General features: G+C 53.5%; 1 protein-coding gene across 2 annotated transcripts; it reads right to left on the reverse strand.

The window, feature by feature from the left end:
* Window positions 1-2,062: 2,062 nt before the first annotated feature.
* Window positions 2,063-15,476, reverse strand: ENKD1 (enkurin domain containing 1). 2 transcript variants are annotated; one of them, XM_026856781.1, is made up of 8 exons: window positions 15,376-15,476; window positions 11,726-11,850; window positions 11,202-11,426; window positions 9,756-9,928; window positions 6,108-6,269; window positions 4,810-4,979; window positions 3,760-3,896; window positions 2,063-3,243 (listed from the first exon to the last, which is right to left on the reverse strand). In XM_026856781.1, exons 2-8 carry the CDS (start codon window positions 11,808-11,810, stop codon window positions 3,083-3,085), a joined length of 1,113 nt encoding a protein of 370 aa, XP_026712582.1. In that variant the 5' UTR covers window positions 11,811-11,850; window positions 15,376-15,476; the 3' UTR covers window positions 2,063-3,082. The 2 variants fall into 2 exon arrangements, with proteins under 2 accessions (XP_026712582.1, XP_026712584.1); XM_026856783.1 differs by lacking the exon at window positions 15,376-15,476 and adding an exon at window positions 12,327-12,393.
* Window positions 15,477-22,312: the final 6,836 nt, after the last annotated feature.

The following is a 22,312-nucleotide window of genomic DNA, read 5'->3' on the forward strand; positions in this document are numbered from 1 at the left end:
GGGGGGGGGGGGGGGGGGGCAGTACAGGGGAACCCCGGCCCTGCATGCACAAGGCACCCCTGGCCAGGCGCACGCTGTGGCTGCACTGGGCACCCCGGGGAGACCCGCTGTGGGGAGGAACAGGGGTCTGAGGGACACTGTGGCACGTCCCTCCCCCTGCACAGCGAGCCTGGCACGGTGGCCCAATGCAATGAGCCTTGCCTGGCCTCCCCCCTGGTTCCCCCCTTGTCCCCACTGCAGTGCCCTCTCTGCCCAGGGGACACCCCTGTGACACTGTGGGTGGCACCACGCTGGCAGCAGCATCTTGGCTGTCACTCAGCCCCAGTAAACGCCACTGGGGTGGTGCAGCTCCATCCTCCTCCTCCAGCCCCAAGCTGGGGTAGCTGTACCCACTTCCCCAGCTCATCTGGGGCTCCCAGCACCCTCGGTCTCTTTCCCAGCACTGAGGTGCTGGACTGATGGTGGCTTTGGCCTTTGCTCTGCTGCTGGCCTGGCCCAGCTCTGCACCAGCACCTGCCTGCCCACAGGGAGGGACAGAGCTACACCCCAGCAGGAAGGTGCTGCTGGGCCCCACTGGGCCCAGGGCAGGGGGGGAGTCCCCATCCTTGGAGGGGTTGAAGAGTCGGGCTGACCCAGCACTGAGGGATCTGGTGGAGTTGGGAACGGTCACGGTGAGGTTCGTGGTTGGAATGGAGGAGCTTCAAGGGCTTTTCCAACTGAGATGATTCTGTGACCCACAGCAGTGACCTCTCCTGTCTTCCTGTCCTGCCTGGGAACAGGCCTGGCCAGATCAAGGGTTCTTCGCCCCCTCTCACCCCACCTCCTGCAGCATCAACCTTCAGTGCCAGCACCCCTGCCCCAACCCTTTGCTGGCCAAGGAACCCCGGGCACAAGGTTGGGCAGGTGGCACCACCCAAGGGCAGGGCTGTTCCAGCCTGTTTGTCCAAGCTGCCCATGGACTCTCAAGGGGAGCAAGGGTGCCAGCCCCAGTGTGGCACAAGGGCCCACCCAGGGCTTTCAGGTTAAACCCCATGGACAGCAAGGACAGATGGTGCCGGTTGCCCAGTCCCAGCTCCCACAGGGCCACGCAGGGCACCCTGGGCTGGGCTCAGGCAGCCTGGCCAGTGGCAGAGCCGGGCAGCTCTGCAGGGAGGGGGGATTTGCTGACCCCTGAGAACCAAACCACAGGCAGCTGTGCTGGCCTAGCCAAAACCTCACAGGCAGCTCTGCAGGAGCGCTGGGGTTGGTTTAGCACTGACTGCACTGGCTCTGCCAGCCTGTTTGCCAAGGGCCCTACAAACACAGGGTCCTCTCACAGCCACCACTGCCAAGGGTGTGGTGGGACTGGGTGAGGAGGACCCACAGCCCTCAGGATGTTCAGGGATGGCACCAACTGTTCAGTCCGTCCAGAGCCCCAGCGCCGCTGGGGGCAGCAGCAAGGGCCGAGCCTGGCAGCCCCAGGGCTCCTGCGTGGGGCAACAGTCCCGGCACACAGTCGGGGCCCAGACACACAGGAGCGAAGCAGACAGCAGGGCTGGTTAGTCCAGATTGTTAAGGGCAGGGAGGTGCACGGGGCTGGCGTCCGCGGCCCCCAGCACAGCTCTCATCCAGCTGGCCCAGCCTGGCTGCGGCGTTTGCCCCAAGGGTGGCCCAAGGGAAGCGTGGGGTGATTTTCCCTGTTGGCATCTCACCTCCTCCAGCCCTCAGGTGCTAAATTATTCCCCAGTCCTTGGCAGCAGCATTGGCACCCCAACATCCCAGGGCTGGACTGCTCTGCAACATCCCCCCCTACCGCTCCAAAATCCTGCCCAGGATGGAGTAACCAACCTGTTCAGGGCAGCTGTGCTTGGCCTCCACACCCCGAGCAGTGAAAGCTGCAACAAGGGAAATTTTGGTGGGACTTCAGGGGAAGAAGTGTTTCCCCTGTGTGTGGCACAGCCCACGGACAAAGCCCTGGCAAGGTGATTGAGGAAAACCCAGCCTCAGAGATTCTCCAAACTCAGCTGGATCCTCCTGACTCCCCAGGTTGTGGAGCCGGTGCCCTGCGCTGAGCAGGAGGGACCAGGCCCTCCACCCATCCCTTTCAGCTTAAATCTTTCTATGCTTCAGGCAGCAGGATCCTCACAAAGGCCTGCACAAGTCCTTGTGGGGCACCTGAAAGTAAGGAGGCAGTGGGTGCACCTCTACAATGGCACCTGCCAGCCTGTGGCCCAGGGTCTGCCAGGACTCCACCCCTTCTCCATTCTGAGCCCACCACGACACCCCAGCATCCCAACACCTCCTGGGCTGCTGCAGAAAGGGGGTCCAGGACCCACAGCTCTCCCTTGCCTGTGCCACACCAATGCTGCTGGTTTCTGCTGCCCACCAGTGCCCCTTGGGCCCTGCAGAGCACACTGAAAGAGGGAATCGGTGCTTTACTGGAGCAAAGGCTTCTCCACAGAGATCATGCCAGACGGCCCTGCAGCCAGCCCAGCTCTTCCTTGGACATGAAGGACTGAAGCTCTGCGCTTCTTCATTGTCCCCAGGTTGTCCTCAAGCTGCTGAGCCCAGCCAGTAGGTCAGAGGGTATGTGAGCAGGATGGGTCAGTGCTCAGAGCCAGGGCATGCATAGCCAACATACAGCACAAGGTTTTTGTGCAGACAAGTCTGCAGGTGCCCAGAATGAGCCGTGACCATGGCCCAGCTCAGGAGAAAAAGGGGGACAAGGAACATCACAGGCAGCAGCATGGGAGAACTCCTACCAGTTTCCAGAAGTGGGAAAAAATGGGAAAGTAAGAGGTGATGCCATGGACCCAGAGCAGAGTGCTGATTTCTGAGAAGTCAAGCAGCACACAGACAACTGTTCTCCTGACCACAGAGCGGACAGTGTATTAGGGCACCTCTCTCCCTTTTCCGTGGACAAGACACAGCAGTGGAGGGTGAGCAAGAGATGCCAGCTGCACGCTGGCCACTGCATCAGCACCTGCATGGGCCCAGGGTCCCGAACTTGCCTTCCTCTCCTTCCCTCCCAAAGCGATGATCATCCCTTCCCGGCAAGGAAGGAGGAAGGATGCTCATGCAGAGCACACTAAGTCCCAGCAGCTCAGGAGTCCATCTTGATGAAGACCTTGGGCCTTGAGAAAATTTTGATGGCCTCTTCTATCTGGAAGAGCTTCCTCTCCAGCTCTACCCGCCTCTTCTGCATGCTGAGGGTGTCTGCACGCATTGGCAGCATCACCAGGTCCTTTATTAGCTGCTCCTGGCCTGTAAAAAAAAAAAAAAAAAAAAAAAAGTTGTGTTAAGTGGAAGAGCAAAGAAATCCATCCTTTTCCTAATGCTATGACCTCATCCTCAGTCATGAAAATGGTGGCTGCACTAGAACAAGGACTTAGAATCCCATGCTTCTATTCAAAGCTCAGCTGGATGAGGACCTGAATGACCTGCTCCAGCTTTGAAGAACCAAGGGTTGGACTAGAGACCTCTAAAAGTCCCTTCCAAACAAAATCTTTCTATCATTTTAAGAGCAATAGTAACCCTAACATCACGTCCACCGGACAAGCCTGCTCCAAAGAGCCAGGCCTGTAACCTGCAGGTCCCACCAACCTGGAGATTGCTCTTTCCAATGCACACAGCTCAAGTGGTGCACAATCCCAGCTATGTGCCTTATTCCAGGCAACACTCCAAGTGGCAGGAATCTGTGCCCCAGAACTCTCTTCTCCCTAGTCCTGGCTAGGATTGCCTGTTTTTCTGAGCTGGAATCCCCATTTCTTTTCCTCTTACTCTGCTTCAGATTGCTGAGGGTCTCCAGCCGCTGGCCCTCAGGCATCATGGTGTGACCAGGTGGTGTGTCAGGATCTGGCAGGTTTCGCAGCTGCTCCTCCGTTTGCCTGCGCCACAGCTCCTTCCTCTCCAGCAGGCTGGCAAGGCAAACCGAGGCATGTGTCAGCACATGGCAGGAGAGGTCACCTGGGGATGCAGGCAGAGGCCAGGAATCGAGCTCTTCAAACCCCCAAGTCTCCATGTCGCTGCCTGAGGACCACACAGACCTGCCTTGCCTGCACATGCCCCTGCCACAGAGGGATACACCTGGGTTTAGCCTGCACTCATGGACTAGCAGACACGCTCCACATGCACCAAAGGGCTGCTGGAAGAGACACACTGATGCTGACACGAGCTCCCAGGAGATCAGAGCTTCTGCTCCTTGCTTCTGGCCCAGACTACTGCGTCCTCTCAAAGCCACCTGCAGGCCAGTGACAGAATGAAGTTGGACAAAGCAGCTCACATCCAGGGATGCTGGCAGAGAACAGCAGGCAGAGCAGAGCGCCAAACGACTGACACCGCAGTCAGTATGAGGACAGGGTCACCCAGGAACTGTACCCCACTCAGAAACCCCAAAAAACAAGTCACTACTTGGATGTTCCTCACACTCTGGGTCCCAGGCAGGATGAACACTTGCGAGGCAGAGCAAGCTATCTGCCTCCCCAAAACCAGACCTTTTAATACTGAAGCTTTGTCACCTGTAACAAGGCTTACGAAGGGGCAGGAGCACATTTCTCAGAGCACACAGAGCATCCCCACGTCAGTACAACAGCAAGGGAGGAGCAGACAAAATTCTTTCTGTGCCCACTCACACTCTCCATGAAGATGCTCGTTAAGAAACCAAGAGGGATTGCATTTATTCCCCAGGTCACAGTAAATTGTGCTATTTATCTATGGCAGGAGCACCTCTGTCTCTGGTCCCCTGCCTTTATAGGCAGAAGCTGGGGGATGTGGTGGAGGGAAGTGGGCTTGTTACAGCAAGTCCCATGGGCCAGAGAGGGGCATACGTACTACTGGGGGATGTGACCCTTTTGCTTGGCGTTGTACTCCTCCTGCTCCCGGTGCTTCTGTTCCAGCAGCTCTGCCAGCGCCTGCAGGGACTGGGAGCGCCACAGCGGGGCCCGCTTGGCGTTGCGGGCGTTGTGCGTAATGAAGTCAATGCTCTTGCCCTCCACGTGGATCTGGAAGAAGAGGGAGGGAGGCAGCAGGGGCTGGCTCGGTGCACGCACACAGGCAGCTGCCCTAATCCCCATAAGGGACAAAGCAAAGAGGCACCTACGCAAGATACAGAATGGCAGGTGTACTACAACAGGACAGGCCCATCCCATCTCAGGAGTCAGAGACGGGCAGGAGCTAATAGCCACGTTTTGAGGAAAAAAAAAAAAACAGTGCCAGAAACCCCTGGGGTGCCATGGTTTGCCTGGCACCAAAAGTCAGGCAAAACCTAAACCCCATCTTCTTGGGGTCCCCATGATCTCAAAGCCAGAGGGACAGGAAGAACCAGGCTTGACATAGTCCACGTGGCTCCTACTGCCTATCAGAGCAGGTTGGGGGAAAAACTGGTTGGGCCCCCACCAGACCAGTAAATGCAACAGAGCCCCTGGCAGAGCAGGAGCTTAGCTAGTCCTTGAGGGCATTTCCCCAGAGACAGCACCCTCCGTCACAGCTCCTCTTGTGGTCAAGACAGGGGAGAAGGTCACTGGATCTGAGTTTAAGGTTGTCTTGTTTTTCATCCTTAGGAGTTTATGCCCTGTTTAAATTAAGTCACTCCATGGCATTTGGGAACAGCAAACTGACAACCCCACACTTGCCAAGGGAAGAAGACATGAGTCACAGAGCAGTTTAGAACCTCCCAGACAGACTACCTGAAAGGTTTAACTGTTAATACTGATTTAACTCTCCATACTAAAAAGCACACCCACTTCCCAAATTTTTATCTAACGTCCAGAAGGTACAGTTCCTTTGATTAAGGTGGGAGCAGACTCCAAATTCCCCAGACATCCTGAAAAGCCCTGGGAGAAGCAGATTTGAGATCACTGGCACTTCTACAGCAAGGAGGTGGGATTTGCAAAGGGAACTTCATGATCTGTTTAACTATGAGCAAGGATGAAGCAAGAGGGTAGTATCAGCAAACCTGAACACCTGTCTTATCACCCCAGTGACCAAGGACCCTGCTCCTTCCCTTCAGCCAGGAACAGTATTTACAGATCTCCCTGTTGATGCAGCACATCTGACCCAATGCTTTAGAAGAACAGCAGCAGAGAAGTGTCAGAAACCCCTGGGATGGAAGCAGTTAGTGTGCGACTCACCTTGGTTTCAGCATCCAGTGGCTCTGGAGACTCTGTGTCTGCTCCTGCTTTCATTCTGGTAGGCCTTGGGGAGAGCAGTCTGCACGGCTTGATCCCAGGGCCACAGCGAGAATAGGCCCTCAGAAATTTCAGAGCCTCTGGATTTGGAGGTGGGGAGCTCTCCTGGGAAAGGCAAAAAAAACATCTACTAGCCGATGGAGGCTGGAGCAAAGACAAACCCACCCAGCAAACTTTGGGTGGTCAACCACAAGCTCAGCCACAAGTCTCCAGCAGGCCAGTGACAGCATGCTTTTTTTGCCATAACTTGGCAGAAGTTCTTGGGAGAAGGCGATCTGTACACAGCCAGCAAAGGCAAACAGACTGCCCACAGCAACAAATACAGACCTGGCAACTGGCTCTGTAAAGAAACGCAAAAAAAATAAAAGGGACAAAGTCTGCAGAAACACACATTTGGATCAAATGCACGTGTAGCATTGACTGGAGAGTCCCTCTTTACTGACTTATCTGGTAGGCATGAGAGGAGAGCAACACAAGATAACCCAAAAGAGACACCTACCAGAGCTAGGGACAATCTAAATGGATGGACAGGCCATACTGACAGTGATCATGACTCCTTAAAAAGCAAAAATCTCCCCGTGAAAAGGACAAATGACAGCACAGAGTGAGCATGCTGAAAGCCAAGACACACATGCCAGTCTCTCCTGTTGGCAGCACTGGAGAACTTGAACTCCCAGAAGCAGCCATCCCACCTCAATAAATCCAGAGCATGCTGCGCAGCCCTGCTACATCATGCTTTAATGAAATGGCACAGGTAGACATGAAGCTGACTGCTGAAATGCTGTTCTCAAGCGCTGCACTGCTCAACACCCCCATTTGTGGTTATGCTACTCTAGACAGAAAGAAAAGTGGAGAAGGAAGGAATCTGGTAGTTTTGGGAGGGTAGAATTGCATCTGAGAGGCATCTTCAAAGGCCATATTAGCACTGACACAAGGCTACTTCATGTCTAACAGTCAGTCTGGGGATTATCTCAGACAGTCTTGTTGCAAACAAACCCTGAAAACTGAAAATTGACACTGGCGAGTGGGTGATCTTATGATAAATGCAACTAGGGCACTGCTCTGCTCTTGGAAGTGACAGGAACTGTACAGGGCAGCCTCCAGATCTTTCCAGGTACCCATGGTCTCAGCTGCTCTCTCAGCTGAACTGTGGTCCTCTTGAGGCAGATCCCTTGTGGCCTGGTCCATTTGGATTGGCAGACCTGAAGGTGGGTCAGGACAGTCACATCAGTGGTGTTGGCATAAGGACCAGGGTACGTGATGACCTCAGCACTGCCCAGACCCATCACGCTCCAAAGATGATCAGCCTTGTTTCAACAGGAGCCAGGAGACACAGATCTCTCTGGTAAGTTAATGAGAAGTGCCTTTACCTAGCAAGGCTAGTTCGAAGTCTGTGATCTTGTGAGCGTGCTAGCAAAGCAGAGCACACCCTGCCTCCCTCCATGGGGACACTGAGATTGACAGGGCCCTTCTCAAGGAAGCTGCTACAATTAACAGCGCTCAGGGATGGATGAGAGAAAAGACACTCTGTGTTAGACATCAGGACCAAACAGAATCAACTTACAACTCTGAGCAGCATCAGCAGCTCCACAGAAGATGGAGATCTTTCAAAGGGAACACCTCAGTTCTAGGAGAGCCACAGCAACAGTTAAAGCAATGTGAGTCAGCACCAGGGCCTCCTGCCACCTCCCTCTGGAGGAACCCACAGAGCACAGGTAATGCACCACGCAGAAACTGCCTGCACAGAGACCACCCCCTTCCCCCAAAACAAAAGAAGAAATGATCTCTATCTTGCTCTAGCCCAGAGGATTTGTCAAAGAGCATAGGCTTGTATTCCTAAAGCACACATGGGTGTGCTCCTGGGTGTGGAAGGGTCATGGACATCAGCGAGGTTGATGGCACAGCAGGAAGAAGGGACACAGCATTTGTAACCACTAGCTTGGAAATAATCTTTCCAATTTTTGCAGTTGTTATCAATACATGCAATTTTAGAGTCAAAGATGGTCTGAGGGCCACAGACCAGAGGGAAGCGATGCAGAGATGAGGAGGAACTTGAAAGCTCCAAGTCAGCGAGGGAGCACCAAGGGAAGGTTCGTGTCATGGTGGTGCTCATGGTGTCACCCAGCTCGCACCACCATCTGCACAAGCAGCAGCTCCCTGCACTGCTCTGTCCACGCAGCCTGCTTGGCTGCAAAGACAGAACAGAGACAGAGACCACGAAGGCTACCAGGGACTCGCAGAAGGGCAAAGTCCTCTCCTGGCAGTTGATAATCCTGAAGCTGATGGGGATGCAGGATCCAACAGTGCAAGGCCACTCCAGAGAGCCAACAGCTTACCAGCCAAGGGCGCAGCCCTGCGCTTCCCCCTCTTCAAGGAGCTTCTTGCTGCTGAGCTAGGAGGGAATCCCAAGGCCTCTCCTCCAGGAGGTCACTATGAGAAGGGTGGGCACAACAAACCCCCCCCCCCCCGCTTGCTGCTGTGCAGGAACCCACCCCATCCACAGGAGCTGCAGTGCCTACTCCTGGGTGAAGGAAGAGGCTAACAGAGCACAGCAGTCACCTGGATGACAGGTCTCCCTGATCTAGACCGATGACACCAGATCCACCCAAAGACAGTGATGGAGCTCTCCTTTCCTCTCCCTGTAGGCCTTAACTTTACTTTCTGTACAAACAGATACACTTCTACCAAGGCAGCCACTTTGGTCCATTTTACAAAGCTCTCTGACAGAGGCACTATTTAAACACCAGGAAAACCCCAGGGGAGAAAAAATTGTCCAAAGAAAAAGAAAGAAGTCAAAAGAAATACAAAATGTTCACAAAGCCAGACAGCTGCTCAGAACATTTCAGCATTGGACATTTGAGCAGTTGGAAAAGCTTGAGGATACAACGCATGGCCCCACATCCCCTCTCCCACAAGCACGTGTACGGAGGACAGGAGGTACGTACGCCCTTGCAGGCGGTGCTGGAACTACAAGGGCTCCACCCTGACTGCCTGGAGATGTCTGTGTTCCCCCACTGCACAGCAGTTATTCACCAGTAGAATTGCTCGGAGAAGAGACATACAGCCCACAGAGGGTCCACACAGTGGGAAGAGCTGGCCTGAGGTTTGATGCAACCTGAAGACCATGATCCACGGGGCAGAATTCCACAGCCTTCTGGCACAAACCCCAGCCAAGTGTTGCACCACACTCTGGGAAGTTCAAAAGCCAGCTGGATGCACCTCTATATGGGGAATATGGCTGTGGGGGCTGCTCTGTACCCCCCAGGAATCACATTTAGGTCCCTAACAACCAAAGGGCCAAACAGGACTCCACAGGCAGATGGTGTGATAAGATTCTCCTCTCCTCAGCTTCCCCTGCATGGGGACTCTACTTGGTCAGACATGATGGGGATTAGTACAGCAACTGCACTCCAGACCCAAGGCAAACGCTCAGCACACAGCCCCACTGTCACATCTGCCCACCGTGCTTCAGCACCAAGTTGCCCTCAGACCCATAGGTTCTGGGACTCCCCCATCTCCACCATCCCACAGAACCTCATGGCTGACCCACATCCCAGGCCAGGAGAGTCTGAGAGCTCAATTGGTACTGACCTGCAGTTTGGCCTTCACCTTTGACTCCACATTTTCATATTTCTGGGATTTCCACAGAGCTTTCACAGGCTTGGGCTGACTGTGCTCTTGGGCTCTCTCCTTCTCTTTGCACTTCTTCTGAATCTCCTTTATTCGCCTCACATTTTCCTTCTCATGGTCCTTGGACTCTCTCCCTGCACAGCAAGGGGAGACACAGCCTGCACCCCTCATGCACTGTCAAGAGATGCAGGTTCCTGGAGCGCTGGCACCAGAGCCCACAGCTCTGTCTCCAAAGCTGGTCCAACCAACCATAGAACCAGCAAACTCTCCCCTCTCCTGCAGACTAGATAACCCGTGCATTTTTTCCCATATTAGATGCACACTCCTGGACTGACCCTCTTCTGCCAGAGGATCCTACAGTGCCCAGCTGAGCATCAGTACAGGTGTGTGCACATTACTGTGTTCAGAGACTCCCTTGTTCTGAGAGGATGGCTCCCTTGCCCCATTCTGGACAATGCCAGACAAGCCATGCCAGCATCCCCTCGAGAGCAAGGTCAGGTCCCAGTTCAGCATCCCACGGTGTTTCTAAAGCAAAGAGGGGGCTGGTTAATGGCAGCTGCAGAGCCTTAAACCTGTGCTGTTCCTGTTTTCAGGGTCAGCCATTGTGCCACATTCAGGGGGAGATAATCAAGACTATGGATTGTATTTTTTGTTTTCAAATTGAAACTGATCCTTCCTTGGGCTCCCCAAGACAGGGAAGATCTCAGCTGACACAACCAGACCCCCTTCCATTCCCCTCCTGCTTTGGCACAGCAGTTGTGGCACCCCCCATGCTGGCACCAGACAGGGCTAGAGGCAATGCCAGCACATGAAGTAAATCAAATGACACCCAGTGCTCAGTTTTGTCTCCTTCCTGGACTTCTGAATGTACTCTGGGTGACCTCCCTGGAGAAGGGAACATCTTTCACAAAGATATTCTCAGTATCCACATATGCAGACAGTCTTTCCAAATCCTGCCTGGCTTCACTAACAAGTAATTCCCCAGGCTAAACATCCTCTGTACATTAACATTGCACCTGATCCATCTTTAGGTTTGACTATAAAGATACTGGTTATATTTAGAGGCAGCAAGCAAGGAGGGCTCGATTTATTTCCAACATCTCTCAACAGTCTCTCATCCATAACTGGTTCCTCAAGTCCAAATTAAACAGCATCTTTTTCACAGTGCCTCCTCCCACTGCAGACCTGGGCTGGAGTGGAGTCAGGGAGGCTGCAGCAGCAACCAGCTCCAGCACAGGCAACAGCCAGGGGATGCCACTGCCAGGCCAAACACAGGAGACAGAGCGTTCAGCCCCAGGAAGCTCAAGTTCTCTTCAGGCAGCAGAGCCCAGGAACCCACTCAAATCCCTGATGCTTCACCCTGGCCCCAAACAGAACTCAGGCCAGCTGTGCCTCAGCTGTACTTACTCTTGACTGGCAATCCCCCATCAAGGCAGATCCCTTCAAGCTGCAGTAAGAGACTGAGCGTACCCTTCTGTCCCTTCTCCAGGAAGTCCCTTCCACTGGGACGAATGCGAGGGACTGGCTGGGCCTGGCGGGCACTGCCCAAAGCAGGGTATGGGTTGGGAACCGGGTCCAGGGGGTCAGAGGTAAAATCCTGCTTCTGATCATTCCCTTCCAGCCTCCCTCGAGCTACAGAGAAAGAAAGAGAAGGGGATTATCAGGGAAAAAAATTTTACTTCGTGGTTTTCTTCACCCACAGCCTACAACCAACACTGAAGACCCCCCCTCCACCTCTACCTTATGCTTTCCCATCTTTCAACCAGTACAGCCCACCTTTAGGATCACCATCTGTGAGGCAGCAGAAACACCTGCACCAGTGTGAGTGGAAACTGTTGAGGACACCAAAGAATAAGGACATCATCACACAGGCAAGCTGAATCGTGCCAAAGTACAAAACTGCACATCTGGAACAAGCATCAGGGACTCACCTGAGAAGGGGCGTTTATAATAGTTTGGAAAGAGCGTAGGGTCTGGAGGGATGGGTCCAGAAATCCTGGATGGCCCTTCACACATCCTGCCGTTGCTCTGCCTCTGCCACGGAAACCAGCTGCCACTGAGAACAGAAATGAACAGGGCTCACTGAGCCACTGAGAATCTACATTTAATATATATATAGGTGAACTTCTGACTTTCATTAGAGAGCTCACACCCAGCTACAGAGATGACCTGCAAGTAAGAAACCACCTGAAGTTGTAGTCCGTGCTGGTGAGGCAAGGGATCCAGGAGCACTGTCCCTGCTGAGGGGCTAATCAACGGTTTTACCAGCATTGAACCTGAAATGTCTGCAGTTGCTGTAATATCGGTATCTTCAGTACAGAAAATCCTCCCTGGCTTTCTCTCCCCCACAGGAACATTTAATACAGACATGAAAGCAGGAGCTGAGCAGCTATAAGCACCCTGTATGCCTTCAGTGAACAGGAAGCACACCCAGCGGGACATCAGCTGACACATTTTAGCCTTATATTTGAATTATCTTGCACCTGGGGCTCTTTCTAAATATATTGCTCCTGTGGTTCAAACACAAGCTACCCAAAGCAAGCTGAGGCTCCTGCCCCACACAGATAAACCCCTTTGTTGTACCCTCTGTGAGAGACACACCAGCGCTGTCACCACCCTTGAGCAGGCTGGGACTAAACCTTGAAAGGACCTGAGAAAAAACACTTCCCTGCAGGACAGCGAAGGGGCAGACGCTTCATTTTTGGGGAAGAGTCCTGAGACAAAAACAGCCCAGCTGTCTTTCAGCTCTTGCGAAGAATGGAGAGTTACCTGTTTAGAAAAACGTCTTTTTCATTTCTAAATAACTTTTCAATGCAGATCAACAGGGGCCAGCACAGATCTGCAAATCTCTGTACTGGCCAACACCAGTCCCTGCTGCCTCTCTCCTCCCCAGCACAGGCAGAGCACAGATCCTTCCAGCCCAGGAGCAGTCAGCCCCTATTTTCCTGCAATGCTCACCAAAATCTCATGGACAGCATTTTATTGCCTACAAGAAACTTGAGGGGCTTGCTCCCTGCTCAGAAACGAAGATGCTGCACCCACAGGCACAGACTCTGGGTGAGCTTTTGGCAGATGCCACAAGAGCCTGGGTACATCATCAGAGTCATGCCATGATTTTGACAGGCGCCAGGGCAGCTCGGCTGGAGTCACTGCTGTAAGAGCTGGGGCTACAACCTGCATGCCCTGACTCCCGGGGCAGTAATTTAAAGATTTCTGAGACAGCTCTACGGGAAGAACCCCTTTCAGGATCCTCAGCATGCCAGCACTGATGGGTCACAGCATCTGCAGTTTAATTTATAAACGGATAAACGATCAGCACAAGACTGAGTGAGTCTGACTCATAGCAACTAATGCACTGCAGTCTTCTTTGCTAAATCACCCCTGTTGACATGAGACCCATTAGCAAAAAGCTGTTATTCATCTCCCAGACACAACTGCAGAGGCAATGTAAGCAATGCTGACTACTGCACACCAGCATGCATGCACAGTCTGTACCTAGCTACTCTGAAAAAGCTGGTTTTGAAAAGCAGACACAGACTCTAGCCTGGGATAAAAGGACACTGTCTTGGTACTATTTAATCTCCTTGATAATGGATCCAAGTAAGCCAGAACCGGCTCTCTTATTCTAGGGAAAAAAAAAAAAAAAAAAGCATGTTCACCATGAGATCACTTCAGAACACCTACTGGCCTCAAAATTCACATCTGATCTTGATGTGAACTTGCCTTCAAACCCAATAATTTACACGCAAAATGACAGGCTGAAATCAAGATCTTTAACAGAACAGACAATTAGTGCAGGGGATTGAAGAAGGAAAGGCAAACTGATGGGAAGCGGGGGATGGAAGGCTCATTGTACACCTTCACACAAGTCACATTTCACATCCCAACAGCACCCTGCCCTGCTGCAGGGAATTTTCAAATGACACCCACTCGCTGATTTGCAAGTCACATCACCTCTGGATTGGGATCTTGCAAGATCAGACAACCTTATTACAATAGTAAGCATCTTGCCTATCTAGGTACCTACAATCAAACTCACCTACGCGGGACACAAGCCCCCAGCTCGTCTCCCAGCCCTGAGAAGCAGCAGCCAAGTCACAGTTACCAATGATCAGCACAGACTTCCCAGGCTGCTGCTCTGCTCCAGCCAACCACGGGTGTATTTGGGGGACACAAGAGAGAACCTCATGGCTCACTTCTGCCAAAAGGGGATGTGTAGACCTTCTCCGCAGTCACTCCCATTCTTCTGCTTCATCTCTTGTGACAGCTCTGTAGTGCAGATGGTCCTGTGCTGAGCTGATTCAATTTACCACCCCTATACGAAACAAGCTATCTCTTTTGCTGGATTTTCTGCCCATTTAACCTTCTCTCCAAAAGTAACCTGGCTGTTACCTCCCTGGGGGGCTCAGAAAAAGCACAAGGAAAACAGCAGGAGCATGTGCCTATCAAGGCAGAGGAGGAAGGAAGAGGGCATAGGGTCAGCCCTTTTCAGCAGTGACCCAATCGCTGTCTAATTTGCACCCAGAAAACTATCTTCTCTATTACCATGTTAGAAACCTAAACGTCACGGATACAGCACCCGACCTGTTGCCACCAGATAGGAGCTATTTAGAGGATTCCCAGGCCATGAGATGCTGGCAGAATCTGCAAACACAGTCTGGTTAAATCCAGGTAAACAGATTGTATGTGTGCAACTCCCCTCTCTTCTTAACCCCCGCCAGGCTGCAGAGCTCGCTAGGGAAGCAGCAACACTGCTCCTAGCCACAGGGCTGCACCAACCCTGCTCTCTGCCCTGCACAGCTACAACAGACATTGTTGCCAGAGTAACCCAATGATTTTAGCATTGCTTACTCATCCAGTCTGACCCAGGACAGCTGCTCCCTTCCCCACCAGGACCACAGCTTAATCCTGACCTAGGACTCAAGCAATGCTGGCTCTGGCCCTACCTCCCCCAGAGCGTCCCTGTAAATTTAATAATCATTAATTCAACTCTTTGTGCCCTTTGCCTCAGCTTACCAAGTGATAAAAATGCTACTTATCCCCCAGGTAAACTGAGATCCTTCAGAGGCCATATGAACCACAGCTTCCTTTAGTGGCTTGGTTTTGGCATCATAGTTAAGGAAACTACAAAACATGGGAACAGACAAGGCGGTGGCAGGTGTTTTTAATAGCCTTGAACCTGCTGCATCTGACTTTGAAGCATTCCCTCTCCTTCACAGACCACATTTTCACTGTGCCTGGGTCCCTGGCCAGGAAGCTACTACCACACACAGAGCTGAAGCCAGTCCAGCTTCATGCCTTTATGAGCCAACCTCAGCAAGCATGGGAAAAAAAATCCCACAACGGTGATAAGCTCTGATAAGCAGAGCAAGTCATCTGCAGCAAATCAAAGGGCTAATCTCTGTACAGCTGGTCTTGGCTGTTTGCTTCCTTCCTCAGGAGTTTTACCTGAAATGGAAAGTAGCACCAGGATAGCCTTTGTGCCTGAGAGCTGCACCAAAACGGGGGGGACATACATCTGGTACCATACCTCCTGCAGAATCAGGGGTCAGGAAATAAGGTCAGTGTGCTGTGAACCTACCCAGTGATGTTAGTCTATTTCTATGCTTTCCTGTTGCAGACTGCAATGGGGGAGATTAATATTCCCCTTTTAATACTCTTCCCCATCCAGATTACCTTGGGTACCATGAGCTCCCCACCTGCCAGACTCAGGAGCCACTTCCTCTTTTGTCTCCCTGAAAACAAAGAGGGACAAGTACAGCTAATTGTGACACTGGTGTCTGCAAGCGGGATGTGTTCCTTAGGAGTGGGGCATGTGACCACCAGCAGCCCTTTAGGAACAAAGCCAGCTGGTGCAGCCTGCCCAAGGAGTCAAACGTGTGTCCTGCAGCAGCAGCTTTCGGCACTGGAAGGTGCCGTCCCCGGGCAGGACAGCGCCCTGCGGGTTCGCTCTGCGGGGAAGGGTCAGCCCCCTCCGTGCCCTCGGCCCCCCTTTCTGCGGGGCTCGTGGGAGGATCCTGCCAGACCTCCCTGCACCAGCCTCAGGGCCCGGGGTGCAAAAATTGGACGAAATCCCGTCATTTTCCAGGCTGCAGGTTTGAGGGACGGGCCTTGGTGCTGGTTTTCGTAGAGACCGCGGCAGCGTCTGTGGGTAAGGGGCCACCAGGGTCCCTCATCCCCACCATAGCAGGGCTGTCGGCAATGCCAGCTGGCAGCCGTGTCCCCCTGCCCTGCTGTCCCTGCGGATGGAGACCCCCCACCTCCTGCTGACCCCTCCCAGGGCTGCAGCATCCCCAGGACCCCAGAACCTCTGTCACCACTGCAGCCAGACCTGTCAGCCCAGCTCCACTGTCCCCCAGGTGCCAGGGAGCATCCCCTGGGCCCTCTCTGGTCCCTGCACCTCCCTTGTCACACAGGAGCTCAGATCTGGGAGGGCTACTGCTGCTGTGTCCCCAGCAGCAGTTAATGGTCCTCCAGAGTCTCCTGCCCAACTGTTGCCCGCAAACCCATCTCCAAAGCTGAGCCCAAGGGAGACTCAGAGGGGAGAGATGGGAAGGATAGGCTCCAAGTGACCTGGCTCATCCCATTACCATGGCTTAAAAAACTCACAGCTGGCTTTCACAGCTTTCAGTGGCCTATGCCAGTCCTTCCCCCACCGCCTTCTGAGCACAGAGCTGCTTTGCCAGAGGTTTCATGGCTGGAAAAGGAAACTGGTGTGTGTGGGAAACAGTGGTGAAACGTTCAGGGCGGGTAATCGGTGCCTGCAGCCTCTCAGGGTTGCAGTTGTTCAGTGGAAATGGTAAAATCGTGTTTGGGTGTCTTTAACTGGCAAACTGCCCCCTCTCATTCCCGGTGGAAAGGGGGGGCAATGCCAAGGCTTTGGCTAGGGGCTGGGTGCTGATGGCTTGAAAGAGGTACAAGGTGAGCTGGGGCGGTTGGGGTCTTCTGGTGGCTCAGGCTGGGGTAGAGAGCTCCAGCACCTGATGTGTTGGGAGGTTTTCACCTCCCTGCATCCCCAGGTGTATCGGGAGAGCTCCTAGGGCCGGCTGTTTTGGAGCATCTTGTGAGGCCTTGTGCTGGGCAGAGCTCAGCCCCCCCAAAGCTGCTGCTTGGTCCTGGGACTGGGGGGAGGAACCACCACCCCAGCAGCTCAGCAGGGAGAAGCAGCCAGCGCCTGTGTTCCTGAAGCGGGGCCTTGCCTGAGTGCTGTGCACCAAACCAAACACTCATAGAGATACTGGTCTGCACACAGCCCCCACTGGTGGCCTAGAGCATCTGACATGTCAGCCCCAGTGCCAGTGATGGAGCCTCCCATCCTGCTGAGGAGTCCTGAGGAGAGGCAGCACCGTGGCCACGAGCCTGGGCACATCCTTGCTCAGCTGTCTGCAGCCCTGGAGAACCCAGACATCAAAGCTTTGGAGGTGAGGATGATGCCGTGTTGGACATGAGAGTTGCAATGAGCACAGGCTTTGTTCCTGCGTGCCACAGCATGGCACTTGCCCCAGTGCAAGCCTTGTGCCAGAACAGGGGGTCCTGGAAGGAACAGGCAAAACTTTTAGCAGAGGGGATGGATGTCCCTGGGGCAGGGTCTGCTCTCCAGAAACAAAAGGCATGATGTTACTCCCAAGCCTTTCTCAAACTGAGAGTAAATGACCACAAATAGTTATGTGCAAGATTCTAGTTAAGCTGCATGAAATGGCAGCTGAATAATTTCCAGCCAAATCCTTGTAGGGTGGTTTTTCTGCCCTGATGGCATGCTCAAAAGGGTGTCCTCAGCTGCTGTTTGGGGCCTGGTAGTGTCACCATGGGTGATGGGGGAAGGGGGGGGAAAGTGTCAAGGTGGCAACTGGAGCCCTGGGAGGGTCAGTGGAACTTGTGGGACCACCCAGCCCCGTTGTCCCACCCACCAGCCAGTCACTGCAGCAGCACAGGTTGTTTCCACTCATCAGCCAGCTGGGCTCACATCTACGACCTTGGGGCCATATTGGGTGTCAAACTGAATCCGTGTGATTATTGATGGCCAGCAAAGGCTCCAAGCCACAGTGGCAGGGTCACCCATGCCAGGGCCTTAGGAAAGCAGGTGCAAGGACTGGCAGGACAGGAGCATCGCTCATCAGCACTGTCCCCCATGTCCGCCACAGTGGTCCAAGGATGGGCAAGGTGTCCTTGTCCACACCAAGTTGTACAAGAAGCAGATGGAGAAGAACAAAAACCTCTTCCCAGAGCTGGCAGATCTCAGCTGTGTCACAGCACTGCAGACCTGGCTGCTAGCCCACGAGTTCAAACTCAAGGAGGTAAAGTAAGTCACCACGTCTTCTTCATGAGCCAACATCCTGCTGCAACGCAGCCACAATCAGCATGCGAGGAGCAGCTAGCAGTAAGACCCAGGTCTGCCTTGGGCAGGCTGTGTTGTACGAGGGTGAAACAGGGTTGGGAGGGAGGGATGAGCATGGAATGGAAGATATTAGGATCCAGGATTTGTGCCTGGACACCATTCTGATTAGGTTTTTATTTTGTTGATCATCAAGGAGCTCTGTAGTAATTTTGGGAGTTGCTTAGAGTTTAAAAGCGCAGATAAACCAGAGAAGTGTGGAAAGGGAGAAAGACAAAGAATTGCAGGGTTCACCATAGAAAGAGAAATGGCCTCTATGGCAATGCAGTAGTCCTGAGTCACCCATCAGCCACAGTCAGTGAACACCAGCCACAGCCCAGCCCAGCCAGGGAGCTGAGTCAGGGCACCCAGGGCAGGAGCAGCGAAGTGCTGGTCCACCCCAGGGCACGGCTCTGCTGTATAGCACAGGCACAGACCACGGGCAAGGGCTGCGCTTGGACACAGCTCCCATGCCAGGGCAGGGACTCTGTGCCCTACTGCAGCCAGACCCCGAGCTGGCTGTGCCCCACTGCTGTTTTCTGTCCCACAGTGTCAACTTGCAAGTGCTCCTGTTTCAGCACCCCAATTTCCAGAAGGCACATCCCAGTGCCAAGGAGCTGGGCACCCTTGGAGGTGATGCCAGCCTCTCTGCCAAGCAGGAGCAGCAAAGGAAGAGACATGTGAGGAGACTGCACCCTCCCAGAAGGGCCACAGCCCAGGACACACAGAGTAAGCAAGGCTGGTGGCTGCAGCCTCATCTCAGGAATGATGCTGAGGCTGGATCCACAAAGCAACAGGGTGATCCCCAGCCCTTCTGCTTCTCCCAGACAGCCCCGTGGGTCACATAATCCCAGAATCATTCAGGTTGGAAAAGCCCCTCGGGATCATCAAGTCCAACCCTCAGCCCGACTCTACAAAGTTCTCCCCTACCCCACATCCCCCCACAGCTCATCCAAACGACCCTTAAACACACCCAGGGATGGGGACTCCACCCCCTCCCTGGGCAGCCTGTTCCATTCTCTGACTACTCTTTCTGGGAACAAATTTTTTCCTCATGTCCAATCTGACCCTCCCCTGTTGTAGTTTCAAGCTGTTCCCCCTTGTTCTGTCACTAATCACCTGTGAGAAGCGACCAGCACCAACCTCTCCACCATGTCCTTTCAGGGAGCTGCAGAGAGCGATGAGGTCTCCCCTTAGCCTTCTCCTCCTCACACTGAACACTCCCAGCTCCTTCAATGGCTCCTCACAGGATTTACTCTCCAGGCCCTTCCCCAGCCTCGCTGCCCTCCTCTGCCCTCGCTCCAGCCCCTCGCGATCTCTCTTGTATTGAGGTGCCCAAAACTGGACACAACACCCCAGGTGTGGCCTCACCAGTGCAGAGCACAGGGGACTGTCACCTCCCTACTTCTGCTGGTCACACTATTTCTGATACAAACCAGGATGCCGTTGGCTTTCTTGGCCACCCGGGCACACTGCCAGATCATGCTCACCTGCTTGTCAATGAGAGCCCCCAGATCCTTCTCTCCCAGACAGTTCCAGCCACCCCTCCCCCAGCCTGTAGCCATCCAGGGGGTTGTTGTGGCCCAAGGGCAGGACCTGGCACCTGGCCTTGTTGAAGCTCATCCTATTAACATTGGCCACCGATCCAATCTATCCAAGGGTTGAGTGATGAAAGGAGCTCTGCCACTGGCAAGTTTCCAGGCAGGCATGGTGATGCCCAAGCAATTCCTCCAGCTGCTGTGCTGTCTCAGATGTGGCCATGTACCCCTGGCTCTTATCCCACCAGGCAGCCTCACCTCAAGGGCATCTGCCTCCCCCTGCAGCCCCTGGCTCCCCTCTGGGAGGGTTAACAGTCTTCCTCTCCTCCCAAGCTGCTGCAGCCTGTGAGCTGCCTCAAAGCCCTGGCAGGGAAGGGGGTGGCAGCATTGGGATCTTCTTGTACCTCTCCAGGAAAACAGCCCCACCTACGCCCCTTGTACCAGTACATCAACCTCAGCATGCCAGAGCTGATGCAACCATCAGCAGAAGATGATGATGTCCCAGTGCTGGCACAGCCAAGCCAGGCCCCTGCACCCCCCAGGAGGGCAACTGCTTCACAGCTGGAAGGTGAGCTCTAACAAGGTTTGCCCAGGCCTTATGTTCCCCAGGATGCTGGCCTTGGCCTGCCATCCCCCCCCAGAAATGGATGCTTTGCCCCTGCCTGTGCAGGCTTTGTCACCTTATCCTGTTTCTTCCACCCTTGCCCCTAGCTTTTAGAGAAGCAGCTTAGATGTCTCTGGGTCACCATTTGCAGCAGCTCTGTCCTTAGGTTTTCTCTTGAAGCTCTAAGGTGACCCAGCCAAACAGAGCAGGACCTTTCCCCCTAGGACAGCACTCTTCAGTTGACTCCACAGTCTCCAGCTTCCAGAGTTGTTTTCCAGGACTTGGTGGAACAAAGCCAAGGCCAGCCTGAGCCGGAGCTGGTGGCAGGCCTATGCCAAGCAGGAGATCAGGCTGGAGACCCAGAGCAGCTGCCTGACCCACACTGCCAGGACCTGGCACCCAGCTGGTGCAAACACTCAGCCTGTCTCTGAGGAGCTGGCTGGGCTGTTGAGGCACTCACTCCTCTTGCAGATCCCTAGGCCAGCAGTGCTCCCAAGATCCCAGCCCCAGAAGCAGGTGACGAATTCACGCAGGTTAATATTGAACGGATGCTCCAATCTGCAGCTCTGGTGTCACTGCTCCTTCCTCCATCTGAATAGCTGTGCAGCTTTCTGCCTCCTGTTTGACCACTACGGCCTGATCTGCAGGGTGGTGAGAATCACCTGGCCCATACAAACAGCTCTGGGCTTATTGATTTTCATCCCTTGTTGCAGAGAACCTGATTTGCCAGGAAAAAAAAAAAGCGCTAATTTTTCATTACAAAATATACCTTGCATGCCCTATAATTCCTTCCTCATGGGTGAAAAGCAGGCTGCTTTTCCCTGATGCAAATGGTGCTGACTGGCAGGTGCTTCCCCTGTGTCAGCCAAACAGGGACCGCCCAGGGGAATCCAGGCTCCACCACAGGGACCCACCTCAGCCCAAAGAGGGCTCCTTGGCCTCCATCCCACTCTGCCTGCGTGGGGCAGCTGGAGGCTGTGGCCAGCCCATGAGAAGCCCATTTCACCTCTGTATGCTTCTGCAGTCAGGTCTCTTGGTCTTGGCACCCTCTTTCCTTCACTGGGATCATCTGGAGATGTTTTGTGCTTCCTTCTCCTGTAGGAGTTGTACTTTAGGGTTTTCTGCCTGGTACAAGAACACTGACACAAAGGTTCTCAGTTCAAGGACAGCTTCAAAACACATCCAAAGTGCATGAAATCAGGCAGAGCTGTTCTGTCTGAATGAAGGCGGCAACTCCCAGGTGAGTTCAGTAGACATTATCTCACCTGCTTTACATAGCACACAGACATCACAGACATCAGATGCTCAAAGCTACGGCAGGCGCACCAGTCCTCTACCTGTAAAGGAAGGTTTGCAGAGATGCAGCTTTCACCACTCCACCTGTGAACAGTGAACAAATTCCAGTGTCTTCATCCAGCTCACAGTAGAGACAGGATTGTGAAGAGCACAGGAGCAGCCACGCTCCTACCCTTTAAAACAGCATAGCAGTAGACTTGTTTCTGTCAGAGTTCTAATGTATGAAAGTAAACACCCAAAGGTAAACACCTGATTTGCACACTGACCAAAGAAAATGGTCCCATCAATACTGAAGAGATTTTGTTTCAGTTGGTGTCTTCCAGCAACTTCAACAAGGAGTCAGGCAGAAAAGTAAAGAACCTGTTACTCAGAAAAGTTGACAAGGTAAGTCCAAGATAGGCAAGAGGATCTCTAAAACCAGCTACTCAACAGCTGCAGTCTGAGGGAAAGAGCAGAGGTAGGGAATAGATCTTCTGGTGGGACTTAGTTTTCCCTGGTGATCAATGGAGACACTTGCTAGGAAAGCACAGAGCTACACTGCTTAGACCTCACAGAGCTTCTTCCACACACAAACCACCCAGCTGGCAGCAAAAGGGCACCAAGGTAGGGAAGGACACAACAGGTACTGAACCCCAGGGGTAAGGCTTCTGTTCACATTTATTTGGATGGTTTCAGCTTGACCAAATCAAACACAAGCACACAGCTGCAT

The sequence above is a fragment of the Athene cunicularia genome, assembly GCF_003259725.1.
Source record: "Athene cunicularia isolate RWA chromosome 11 unlocalized genomic scaffold, athCun1 chr11_part1, whole genome shotgun sequence".
Taxonomy (NCBI): Eukaryota; Metazoa; Chordata; class Aves; order Strigiformes; family Strigidae; genus Athene; species Athene cunicularia.